Source organism: Xenopus tropicalis, chromosome 4 (assembly GCF_000004195.4).
Source record: "Xenopus tropicalis strain Nigerian chromosome 4, UCB_Xtro_10.0, whole genome shotgun sequence".
In the NCBI taxonomy this organism is placed as follows: Eukaryota; Metazoa; Chordata; class Amphibia; order Anura; family Pipidae; genus Xenopus; species Xenopus tropicalis.
Window position 1 is genome coordinate 13615278 of NC_030680.2, and position 12998 is coordinate 13628275.

At 47.6% G+C, this 12998-nt stretch overlaps 1 protein-coding gene across 1 annotated transcript; it reads left to right on the forward strand.

Annotated features, from left to right (window-relative positions):
• The first annotated feature begins 2081 nt into the window (after window positions 1–2081).
• Window positions 2082–12998, forward strand: pex16 (peroxisomal biogenesis factor 16). Its single transcript, NM_001126639.1, is given in 11 exon segments — window positions 2082–2253; window positions 4706–4741; window positions 5970–6046; window positions 6231–6364; window positions 7339–7439; window positions 8706–8780; window positions 9451–9606; window positions 9721–9793; window positions 10607–10726; window positions 10837–10901; window positions 12446–12998. Coding segments are annotated over 11 exon segments (1023 nt in total). The 5' UTR covers window positions 2082–2126; the 3' UTR covers window positions 12505–12998.

Here is a 12998-nt window from a genome sequence, read left to right on the forward strand (position 1 = left end):
TGTGTTATGCAATATAAGGGTGCTGGGGAGCTGTGTTATCCAATATAAGGGTGCTGGGGAGCTGTGTTATCCAATATAAGGGTGCTGGGGACCTGCGTTATCCAATATAAGGGTGCTGGGGAGCTGCGTTATCCAATATAAGGGTGCTGGGGAGCTGTGTTATCCAATATAAGGGTGCTGGGGAGCTGTGTTATCCAACATAAGGGTGCTGGGGAGCTGTGTTATCCAATATAAATGTGCTGGGGAGCTGTGTTATCCAATATAAGGGTGCTGGGGAGCTGTGTTATCCAATATAAGGGTGCTGGGGAGCTGTGTTATCCAATATAAATGTGCTGGGGAGCTGTGTTATCCAATATAAGGGTGCTGGGGAGCTGTGTTATCCAATATAAATGTGCTGGGGAGCTGTGTTATCCAATATAAGGGTGCTGGGGAGCTGTGTTATCCAATATAAGGGTGCTGGGGAGCTGCGTTACCCAATATAAGGGTGCTGGGGAGCTGTGTTATCCAATATAAGGGTGCTGGGGAGCTGTGTTACCCAATATAAGGGTGCTGGGGAGCTGTGTTATCCAATATAGGGGTGCTGGGGAGCTGTGTTATCCAATATAAATGTGCTGGGGAGCTGTGTTATCCAATATAAGGGTGCTGGGGAGCTGTGTTATCCAATATAAGGGTGCTGGGGAGCTGTGTTATCCAATATAAGGGTGCTGAGGAGCTGTGTTATCCAATATAAGGGTGCTGGGGAGCTGTGTTATCCAATATAAGGGTGCTGGGGAGCTGTGTTACCCAATATAAGGGTGCTGGGGAGCTGCGTTATCCAATATAAGGGTGCTGGGGAGCTGTGTTATCCAATATAAGGGTGCTGGGGAGCTGCGTTATCCAATATAAAGGTGCTGCGGAGCTGTGTTATCCAATATAAGGGTGCTGGGGAGCTGTGTTATCCAATATAAGGGTGCTGGGGAGTTGTGTTATCAATATAAAGGTGCTGGGGAGCTGCGTTATGCAATATAAGGGTGCTGGGGAGCTGCGTTATGCAATATAAGGCTGCTGCGGAGCTGCGTTATGCAATATAAGGGTGCTGGGGAGCTGTGTTACCCAATATAAAGGTGCTGGGGAGCTGCGTTATCCAATATAAAGGTGCTGGGGAGCTGCGTTATGCATTATAAGGGTGCTGGGGAGCTGCGTTATCCAATATAAGGGTGCTGGGGAGCTGTGTTATCCAATATAAGGGTGCTGGGGAGCTGCGTTATCCAATATAAAGGTGCTGCGGAGCTGTGTTATCCAATATAAGGGTGCTGGGGAGTTGCGTTATGCAATATAAGGGTGCTGGGGAGCTGCGTTATGCAATATAAGGGTGCTGGGGAGCTGTGTTATCCAATATAAGGGTGCTGGAGAGCTGCGTTATCCAATATAAGGGTGCTGGGGAGCTGCGTTATCCAATATAAGGGTGCTGGGGAGCTGCGTTATCCAATATAAGGGTGCTGGGGAGCTGCGTTATCCAATATAAGGGTGCTGGGGAGCTGCGTTATCCAATATAAGGGTGCTGGGGAGCTGCGTTATCCAATATAAGGGTGCTGGGGAGCTGCGTTATCCAATATAAGGGTGCTGGGGAGCTGCGTTATCCAATATAAGGGTGCTGGGGAACTGCGTTATCCAATATAAGGGTGCTGGAGAGCTGCGTTATCCAATATAAGGGTGCTGGAGAACTGCGTTATCCAATATAAGGGTGCTGTGGAGCTGCGTTATCCAATATAAGGGTGCTGGGGAGCTGCGTTATCCAATATAAGGGTGCTGGAGAGCTGCGTTATCCAATATAAGGGTGCTGGGGAGCTGTGTTATCCAATATAAGGGTGCTGGGGAGCTGTGTTATCCAATATAAGGGTGCTGGAGAGCTGCGTTATCCAATATAAGGGTGCTGGAGAGCTGCGTTATCCAATATAAGGGTGCTGGGGAGCTGAGTTATCCAATATAAGGGTGCTGGGGAGCTGTTGTTGTGATGCTTCTGGCCCTTGAAATGATCCAGCACACACTGGGTTAAGTTTGCCTGTGATGACTGGTGGGTGGAGCCTGTAGTAATAGTTGGGGGCGGAGCCTGCTGAGACCAGGAAGAAGTGAGCAGTGGCTGCAGAATGGCAGCTCGCTACTGGGACAAACTGCAGGATCTGAGCCAGAAATACAAGGACTATGTCATTCAGAACCCCACAGGGGCCACCCAGCTGGAGAGTGCTGTGCGTATGCTCTCCTACCTCATAGCAGGTAAGTCCCGGGGCCCAATACTGTGTGTGTGCCAGCATATACATATAGCCACACCAGCAGCATACTTGCCTTAGCACAACAGTCCTGTGTGTTACTGAACTAAACTACAACTCCCAGCATGTCAGCAAAGGCCACATGTTTAGCGCATAAGACCTAGATATGTTGCTTCTTTGCTAAGAAATGGGGGTCACTATTTACAGACATGCAGAATGGCGCCTCTCCCTGTGAGTTGCAGTTCAGCTGCAGGTGGGGAAACTGTAAGTTGGATCTCTCTCATGCGGATCGTATCCCTTACACAATATATTGTGCCCTTTGTTCTGCTATGTGCTGGCTCTGGTGTAGGCCCAGGGCAAATGCCTTTATCGGATACATAAATCGAGACCCTGACCCCTGTGTGCTGCAAAGCATTGTGGGACAGAGATAGTGTGTTCATGTGGGGGGGTTACCTTTGCCCTCATTGCTTCCCAGATATTCTCCTTTGAATGTTTCTACTCTGCATTTTCTCTTTCACTTTTACTTATGTGTCGGCTCAGAGGGACTGCATAGAGTCCTATATGTGGGTGGCCCCTCGGGCACCACTGTAGTGTTTCTTGCTGTTGGAGTTTCTGTAAAATCAATATATAGCAAAGGGTCATGGCACCTCTACAGCGGTATATCGCCATACCTGGCATTCCCAGTACCCAGAGGCACAAACAGCCCCCCCAGCCCAATAAATAGTGAGTGTCTGTGGCACCTTACAGCCCCCCTGGCATTCCCAGTACCCAGAGGCACAAACAGCCCCCCCCAGCCCAATAAATAGTGACTGTCTGTGGCACCTTACAGCCCCCCTGGCATTCCCAGTACCCAGAGGCACAAACAGCCCCCCCAGCCCATAAATAGTGACTGTCTGTGGCACCTTACAGCCCCCTGGCATTCCCAGTACCCAGAGGCACAAACAGCCCCCCCAGCCCAATAAATAGTGACTGTCTGTGGCACCTTACAGCCCCCCTGGCATTCCCAGTACCCAGAGGCACAAATAGCCCCCCAGCCCAATAAATAGTGACTGTCTGTGGCACCTTACAGCCCCCCTGGCATTCCCAGTACCCAGAGGCACAAACAGCCCCCCAGCCCAATAAATAGTGAGTGTCTGTGGCACCTTACAGCCCCCCTGGCATTCCCAGTACCCAGAGGCACAAACAGCCCCCCAGCCCAATAAATAGTGACTGTCTGTGGCACCTTACAGCCCCCCTGGCATTCCCAGTACCCAGAGGCACAAACAGCCCCCCCAGCCCAATAAATAGTGACCGTCTGTGGCACCTTCCACCCCCCTGGCATTCCCAGTACCCAAAGGCACAAACAGCCCCCCCCAGCCCAATAAATAGTGACTGTCTGTGGCACCTTACAGCCCCCCTGGCATTCTCAGTACCCAGAGGCACAAACAGCCCCCCCAGCCCAATAAATAGTGACTGTCTGTGGCACCTTTCAGCCCCCCTGGCATTCCCAGTACCCAGAGGCACAAACAGCCCCCCCAGCCCAATAAATAGTGAGTGTCTGTGGCACCTTACAGCCCCCCTAGCATTCCCAGTACCCAGAGGCCCAAACAGCCCCCCCCCAGCCCAATAAATAGTGACTGTCTGTGGCACCTTACAGCCCCCGTGGCATTCCCAGTACCCAGAGGCACAAACAGCCCCCCCAGCCCAATAAATAGTGAGTGACTATGGCACCTTACAACCCCCTGGCATTCCCAGTACCCAGAGGCACAAACAGCCCCCCCCCAGCCCAATAAATAGTGACTGTCTGTGGCACCTTACAGCCCCCCTGGCATTCCCAGTACCCAGAGGCACAAACAGCCCCCCAAGCCCAATAAATAGTGACTGTCTGTGGCACCTTACAGCCCCCCTGGCATTCCCAGTACCCAGAGGCACAAACAGCCACCCCCCCCAGCCCAATAAATAGTGACTGTCTGTGGCACCTTACAGCCCCCCTGGCATTCCCAGTACCCAGAGGCACAAACAGCCCCCCCCAGCCCAATAAATAGTGACTGTCTGTGGCACCTTACAGCAGCCCCTCTGGAATTTGCAGTGCAGGGTTCTATAGAAACAATGAACCCCCCCAAATATTGCAATACAGAAGCTCAGTAATGTTAGGGTCCCACACCCTGTATCCCCTGATATTTGCTTGGAATGCACTGCTGTACTGAGAGGTATTTGGCACGACAGTGCCCTGCAGAGCTCCAAGGATGGGCACTTGGGAAGTGATACTTTGTGTATATTGGGCATAATGATACACAATGCGTGTTTATGTAGGTAACATGTGCTGCAGGAATTTACCCCATGCCCATGTATGATCATATATAGCGGACAACCTGTGTAAAGGTTACTGAGCGCAGTGGTTGGTGGGACTGGGGGTCCCCTTATGGTGAATGGGCACATTCTGCGGTGCTGGGCATTAATGTCTCCCTTTCTATTTACAGGCCGGTTTGCTGATTCCCACGAGCTCTCTGAACTTGGTATGTACTGGCCTGGCTAGTTAGTGTGTGTGGGTGGGCATGGTGGGATAGTGACCCCAAAGAGAGGGAAGAGCTGCAGTACATGATGTTAGAAAGAGAAAAATAGTTTCGAGCAGAAAAGCTAGAATTTCCTTCTGATTCAATGTCCCAGAGGCAAGTTCTAGGATAAAACTGATAAACTTAATCCAATAGCCTGATATTTATTATATTTTATCCCTTTCTTAAAGTGATACAACCCTTCCTTGAAGCTGTCTAATGTATCTACCAGTGCAGCTGCTTCAGGGAGGGAAGCCCCATATTGTAAGGTTGGGAGGGGTGAGGAAGACAGTGGTGGTGTGAAGGAAGAGGAGAGTGTTGGGGCTTATAGTGACAGGCTCTGTCAGGGAGGGAAGCCCCCATATTGTAAGGATGGGAGGGGTGAGGAAGAGGAAAATGTTGGGGCTTATAGTGACAGGCTCTGTCAGGGAGGGAAGCCCCCATATTGTAAGGATGGGAGGGGTGAGGAAGACAGAGGAGAATGCTGGGGCTTATAGTGACAGGCTCTGTCAGGGAGGGAAGCCCCCATATTGTAAGGATGGGAGGGGTGAGGAAGACAGAGGAGAATGTTGGGGCTTATAGTGACAGGCTCTGTCAGGGAGGGAAGCCCCCATATTGTAAGGATGGGAGGGGTGAGGAAGAGGAAAATGTTGGGGCTTATAGTGACAGGCTCTGTCAGGGAGGGAAGCCCCCATATTGTAAGGATGGGAGGGGTGAGGAAGACAGAGGAGAATGTTGGGGCTTATAGTGACAGGCTCTGTCAGGGAGGGAAGCCCCCATATTGTAAGGATGGGAGGGGTGAGGAAGAGGAAAATGTTGGGGCTTATAGTGACAGGCTCTGTCAGGGAGGGAAGCCCCCATATTGTAAGGATGGGAGGGGTGAGCAAGACAGAGGAGAATGTTGGGGATTAGAGTGACAATCTCTGTCAGGGAGGGAAGCCCCCATATTGTAAGGATGGGAGGGGTGAGGAAGACAGAGGAGAATGTTGGGGCTTATAGTGACAATCTCTGTCAGGGAGGGAAGCCCCCATATTGTAAGGATGGGAGGGGTGAGCAAGACAGAGGAGAATGTTGGGGATTAGAGTGACAATCTCTGTGAGGAAGATGAAGGGGGTTGGGGGGGCTGATGTAGAAGTCAAAGAGCAAAAGACAACATCAAAAATCTTTTTTCTTTATTCCCTCTTTGCTTCAGTGTATTCAGCCTCCAACTTGCTTGCTTTGCTCAATGATGGGATCCTGAGGAAGGAGTTGCTGGCCCCCCCACCTACTGTAAGTACCTCCACCTCCCCCTGTCCCTCAGTATGTGCCCATATGTACCGTACTTAACGTTTGCCTACATTACTCTTTCTCTTCTACATCTCCATGTTGGCCATCCTTCCGCCATATTGGTGTCTCTCTCTGCTGCCACCATTTTCTTATTTGTATTTACCGCTTCCTTTTCTTTTTTGCCTAGGAAGGTTCTAGACGTCGCCTCCTTACTTGGCTGGGGGTCCTGGAAAGCCTAGAGGTTTTCATTGAGATTGGGGCTGCCCGGGCATGGGGGGAGAGGACGAGGTGGGCAGCCATCCTCATTATCCAGCTTCTGAAGTAAGTCTGCAAGGGGCCTGCATTTCTTCACTCTATTGGGGTTATGTAATAAAAGATACTAAGTTTGCCCAGGAGCAGTAACCCATAGCAACCAGCAAGCAGTAAAGCATTTACTGGTCACCTGTTTAAAAGCAAATTTCTTACTGGTTGCTATGGATTGCTGCTCCTGGGCAAACTTGGTGCCTTTTATTATATATGGAAGTATCTGTCTATGTGTAAGTGTGAGTCAGTCTTTAAAATTGGAACTTACTAAAGCTCTGATTGGCTACAGATTGGACCAGCTGGTTTAAAGGGGTAAACCCAGCCATGATGCTGTACCACTGCGCCCCCTAGTTTTGCTATAGGAACATGAAAATTCACCAATGAGAATTCTATTGATAAAAAACTTCATTATAAATGCAGAAGAAGTGACCAATGAGAATGCTGATTCCCAGCACTGCGTCAGGCCCCTTGCTGGTACCTTACATATAGAGATAATTATGGCATTTTCCCCTCATTATATGGCACAGGAATCAGACATGGGGATAAGGGCAGACTTGTTCAGTGCTGGGAAACTGGGTTTAATGCTCCCAACTCCAATTGCAGGAACAGAGAACATGGAGCCGGATTTATACAGATCAGCTGGGATTCTCATTGGGGGATTTTTCCCATTTTAAAGCAGTCGCTGGCTGTGGGGATTTGGGGAAAAGTTTTATTGTGCAATATTGCTTTAAGAATACAACCCTGATGTTGCTGGACTACAGCTCCCAGCATGCCTCTCCCTTCATTATATGTTACATTATTCTGGGATTTGTAGTCCAGTAACAACTGAGTTGTTTGGTTGAGCAGTGCAGTGCAGCAGGGTTTACATCCCCTTTAATAGTGGGTGATGTTTTAGGTGGGTGTGGCTTATACATTGGTGCTTTGCATATCATTGCCCTAACTGCAGTCTTTTCTCTCCGCCCATCTCTTATGATGCTCTCTGTGCCTCTCAGGGCTTGCCTACGGATTGTACTGCTGTTCTGGTACAGAGCTGGAATACAGAGCTCCCCCCCAGTGACCCCACTGGATAGAGAGGGAATCCTTAATCAGGCAGGTGAGTGCAAAGTAGCGCAACTGTCAGTCTGTCAGCATGTGATGCACAGGTCAAAAATTTTCCAGCTTGCTCCCGCCCACTCCAGAACTGGCTGACAGTGCTTGGGGCTCCCCAGTTTTCTGTCATCAGAAATGATTCAATGTACAAAGAAGCCATAGTAGGGCATAGGAAACCAAAATGGGCAGAGGTCACTGCTGCGGAGAAAGATCCTGCTAATAGTTTGGCCTGTGACCTGCTTTTGGGTTTCATGCTGACACATGTACCACTAATACTATAATATAGTACCTAAAACTCCCCAGTGTGAACCCCCCCAGTACTTTTCTGCTCCCCAAAACGCTTCTCAGCTTGAAGCCATCAGCAATTACTATGTGTGATAATATGTCTTTTGTAGCAGCCCTGGATGTTTCATACTGTATCTAGCACCCTGGGGCCCCTGCGTTTCCAGTACTAGAAGGTATATGGTTCCGGCCCATAAGGCAGGACCCACTCACCTCTATGGTTACTTCCACACTCCTGCTCAGAAACATTACATTCAGAGGGTTCCAGGCCAGCTCTATGTTAAAGGGGAACTATCCTGGTGTTGGCTTCCAACTTTAAGCCTTTTCCCTGTCATTTTGTCATGAAAACACAAGGCACAAGGCTGCAGGCTGAGTTATACAGGGAACTCTGAGTATCACTCATGTATTATAAGGGATAATGTACCCCCTACTGTAAATGATAAGGATATTAGCAGTCACTGAGGGGTTCTGTGCCCATATAAAGGCACAAGGCTGCAGGCTGAGTTATACAGGGAACTCTGAGTATCACTCATGTATTATAAGGGATAATGTACCCCCTACTGTAAATGATAAGGATATTAGCAGTCACTGAGGGGTTCTGTGCCCATATAAAGGCACAAGGCTGCAGGCTGAGTTATACAGGGAACTCTGAGTATCACTCATGTATTATAAGGGATAATGTACCCCCTACTGTAAATGATAAGGATATTAGCAGTCACTGAGGGGTTCTGTGCCCATATAAAGGCACAAGGCTGCAGGCTGAGTTATACAGGGAACTCTGAGTATCACTCATGTATTATAAGGGATAATGTACCCCCTACTGTAAATGATAAGGATATTAGCAGTCACTGAGGGGTTCTGTGCCCATATAAAGGCACAAGGCTGCAGGCTGAGTTATACAGGGAACTCTGAGTATCACTCATGTATTATAAGGGATAATGTAACTACTGCGGGTATCCTACCTCTGCTTATTCTTTTCTTACTGCAGAAGACAACAGCAATAGTGGCAGTTCCTGTTTTGTGGGGAGGAGATCAAGCCGAGCCGTGCGTTCCCTGGATGACTGTGAGTATGGTTGGTACGATTCCTTGGAGCATGCTCAGTGGTGTTTGTTGTTATTAACAGAGGCCTAAAGAGATTTTTCGCCTTTAAATAAACTTTTAGTATGATGTAGACATTGATATTTTGAAACAATTTGCAATTGGTCTTCATTATTTTTTTTTAAGTCGTTTTTCAGGTCAGCAGCTCTCCAGTTTGGTTTTTCACCAGTAATATGGTTGCTGGGGACTTATTTACCTTAGCAACCAGGCAGTGGCTTGAATGAGAGACTGAAATATGAATAGCTGAGATACTGAATAGTATAAGTAATACAAAGTAACAGTAACAAATTGTAGCCTCCAGAGGAACAGATTCTTGACTGCTGGGGTCAGAAATAATGAAAAAAGAAATAATGAATATCAGTTGCAGAGTTTCTAGGAACATTCTATGACCTACTAAAAGTTAACAAAAAGGTGAACCCCCCTTAATAATACAGCCGGCAGACCCAGCGGCTGCACTGTAGAGGCCCCAGTAATTGCTCTAAATTGATGATTTAGCCGTGGGGCCCTATAACTCATTCCACCACTGCCAACTGGGGGGCATTTATCTGCCAGTACAAAATGTATTGTATTGGGGGCAGGGGGGGTAATTAGATAGCATACACATGGAAACAAATCCAACTTTACTCTTTCTGTAGCCACTTCCAGCCACAGACGCTTCTGGCGGAGCCCCCAGATCCATGATGGAAAGCAGCGGAACACTGGGGAGACTGAGAGCGACAAAGATGGCTCCGAGCTGGGAACACTGGGCACCTTGGCAGAGGCGATTCATATCCTGCGCCCTATCACACACCGTATCCTTCACTTGTACAGCTCCCTAAGCTTCTCCTTGGGTTCTACAGGCTTTTAGTTAGCTTTTGTCTGTTCCAGCAGCCCCCCGCTTGCTTTCCTTAGCCCCCCATGCTCAGTGCTTAGCCTGGCCACGTGGGGTCAGAAGTCTTGGAAGCCATGGATGGTGGCAGCTGCTCTGGATATTACCAGGTAGGCTCAAGTCTGTGAGTGGAAAACACAAACCTAAACACAAAGCAAAAATCCCAAGGCATCTGCTCTACCTGCCCTGCCATTAAAGGGGATACAAACCCAGCCACGATGCTGTCCCACTGCGCCCCCTAGTTTTGCTATAGAAGCTGCCAAAAAACATAATTATAGATGCAAGAAAATTCACCAATGAGAATTCTACTGATAAACAAATGCAAAAGATTTGACCAATGAGAATGCTGATTCCCAGCACTGTGTCAGGCCCCTTGCTGGTACCTTACATATAGAGATAATGATGGCATTTTCCCCTCATTATATGGCACAGGAATCAGACATGGGGATAAGGACAGACTTGTTCAGTGCTGGGAAACTGGGTTTAATGCTCCCAACTCCAATTGCAGGAACAGAGAACATGGAGCCGGATTTATACAGATCAGCTGGGATTCTCATTGGAGGATTTTTCCCATTTTAAAGCAGTCGCTGGCTGTGGGGATTTGGGGAAAAGTTTTATTGTGCAATATTGCTTTAAGAATACAGCCCTGATGTTGCTGGACTACAGCTCCCAGCATGCCTCTACCTTCATTATATGTTACATTATTCTGGGATATGTAGTCCAGCAACAACTGAGTAAAATTTGGTTGGATAGTGCAGTGCTGCAGGGTTTACATCCCCTTTATACAGGGCGTTACTTGCAGGTGATGATGATGATGATGATGATGATGGGAATGCACATGGAGTTTAGAGGTAGTAGAAGCAAGGCTGTAGGGATCGGCGGTGGATCTTACTGAGATGCTGATCTCTTGTTCTTCCCCACAGTATATCTCTGCTTAGCGACGTCCGCAACTTGAGCCGCAGAGAGCGAGCAGAACTCAGACGGCGAATGTTCCTCCTACTGTATTACCTGCTGCGCTCCCCCTTCTACAACCATTACACTGAGTAAGTCAGCAGTCTTGGGCTGCTTTAGTTCCACTGTGTTGGTTTATGTGCCCCCGAACCCCCGCGCTGCAGGAATATGCTGTAATACTCCTCTGTGTTGTTTTTCCCAGGACGCGTCTCCTCTTGCTGCTTCGCCTGCTGGGAGACTATGTACCGGGCGTGGGGCTGGTGGCACGTAAGTGAAAGCCTTTGTCACTAGGAAATCATGTGTCACTGAGTACTGTCACTTATACATACATCATTTAATGCTGTTGAGCTCTTAAGGGTGAAGACACACAGAGCTACTACGGTAGTAGCAGCTACTTGTCACGGCTACTAAAATGGACAATGCTGATTATTTACTGATAATTGTCTCTATGTGTGTTTAGCAGAGGCAACTTTCAGTATTGTCTATGGCAGGGGATTTTCTGGCGTTTAGTAGCCATGAAAAAGTAGCTGCTACTAGTAGCTCTGTGTGTCTTCAACCTAAAACTAATTACAGTAGGGGTCGGCCGAGATGATCCAGATAGTATTGCGACTGGAAAATATTGATCGCTTGCAGTACCAGTTCCTGCCTGTGTGGCTGAATGGAGCTGTTTTCTTTCCCATCACAGGCCTCACAGTAACAGAAGAGCGCCGATAGGTCTGATTTTCGGGGGGGGGGCAGAGTTAGAAATAAAGGCAGGAAACCCTGTCATAGGGATAGGAAGTTGTAACTCGGGCATGTCAAGCCTGTGACCCTCCATTTTTGGCTGAGGTGGGATGCTGGGGGTTGCTGGAGGGCCGCAAGTTGGACTTTTCTGTTCTATGCATCAGGGAAGTCTTGTTAAAGGGGTGGTTTACCTTTAAGTTAACTTTTTTCAATATGTTATAGAATATTCTATTCCTAGCAACTTTGCAATTGGTCTTCGTTTTTTTTTATAGTTTTTGCATTATTTATCTTCCTCTTTACATCTTTCCAGTTTTTAAATTGGGGGGGTCACTTACCCCCGACAGCCAAAAAACCTATTGTTCTGTGAGCATACAATCTTATTATTACTTTTTATTCCTTGTCTTTCTGTTCAGGCTCCATCCTATTCATATCCCAGACTCTCATTCACACTGTTGCCTGGTTGCTGAGGTAAATAAGACCCTAGCAACCAGATAGCTGCTAATATTCCATAATGGAATAAACAAAAAGCTAATTAAAGAATGGCCTATTCTCAGTAACCTTTCAATTGGTCTTCATTTTTTATTTTGTGTAGTTGTTTGTTTTTTTTTTTTTATTATTTGCCTTTTTCTTCTGACTCTTTCCAGCTTCCAAATGGGGGGGTCACTGACCCCGGAAGCCTAAATCCATTGCTCTGTGAGGCTACAGATTTATTGTTATTGTTCCGTTTTTATTATTTATCTTTTTATTAAGGCCCTCCTCTATTCATATTCCCGTCTCTCTTTTAAATCACTGCCTGGTTGCTGGGTTGAATTGGACTCTAGCAACCACATAGCTGCAAATAATAAGAATATAAGACCAATTGCAAATTGTATCAGACTACCATTCTCTACATCATACTAAAAGTTATTCTCCCACTTCAAGGGACCCCTATGATGCCCGGGGGCAAACAGCCATTGATAGTGCCCTGCTGCTGTGCCATGCAGATAAAGGGATAGAATTACATAAAATAGGGAATCCCTTGCTTTGATCAGATAAAAAGCCTTTTCTGTGTGGGGGATATTGTAACATTCTACTTTATTCCCCCCCAGGCCCACTCATGGACTACCTACCTGTCTGGCAGAAGATCTATTTCTATAACTGGGGCTGAAAGCAGTCTGAATGGACAACGGACAGATATCGATTACATAACATAAGTGGGTACATTCAGCCAGCGACACAGAAGCACAGATTTCACTCCACCCTGAGCCTCCAGATTTGATTCGGACCCAGCGTTCTTATTAAGGCTGAGTCTAACCCACCTCAACGTGACTGGAACCTCAGTGGATTTGTAACTGTTGGGTCTAATGAACAGAACTGCACCTCTGTGTCAGTTTAACCCACGCTGAGCTGCACTACGGAGTAACCATATACTCCAATGTACACTGTAATACAAGCTACACACGCAACTATCAGTGGCCCCCAATACGGTTATTCATCATCGCTTTAGTCCTGTTTCTAATGGCAACCAATTGCCTGTTTGCATTCACTAGTTCATTCTGATTGGTTGATAAAAAGTTACAGCCTTGGGATGGAATCTACCTACAAATCTGCATAGTTTTTTAGCCAGGAATGTGTAGCTGAGACCAATAAACAGTTTCTATT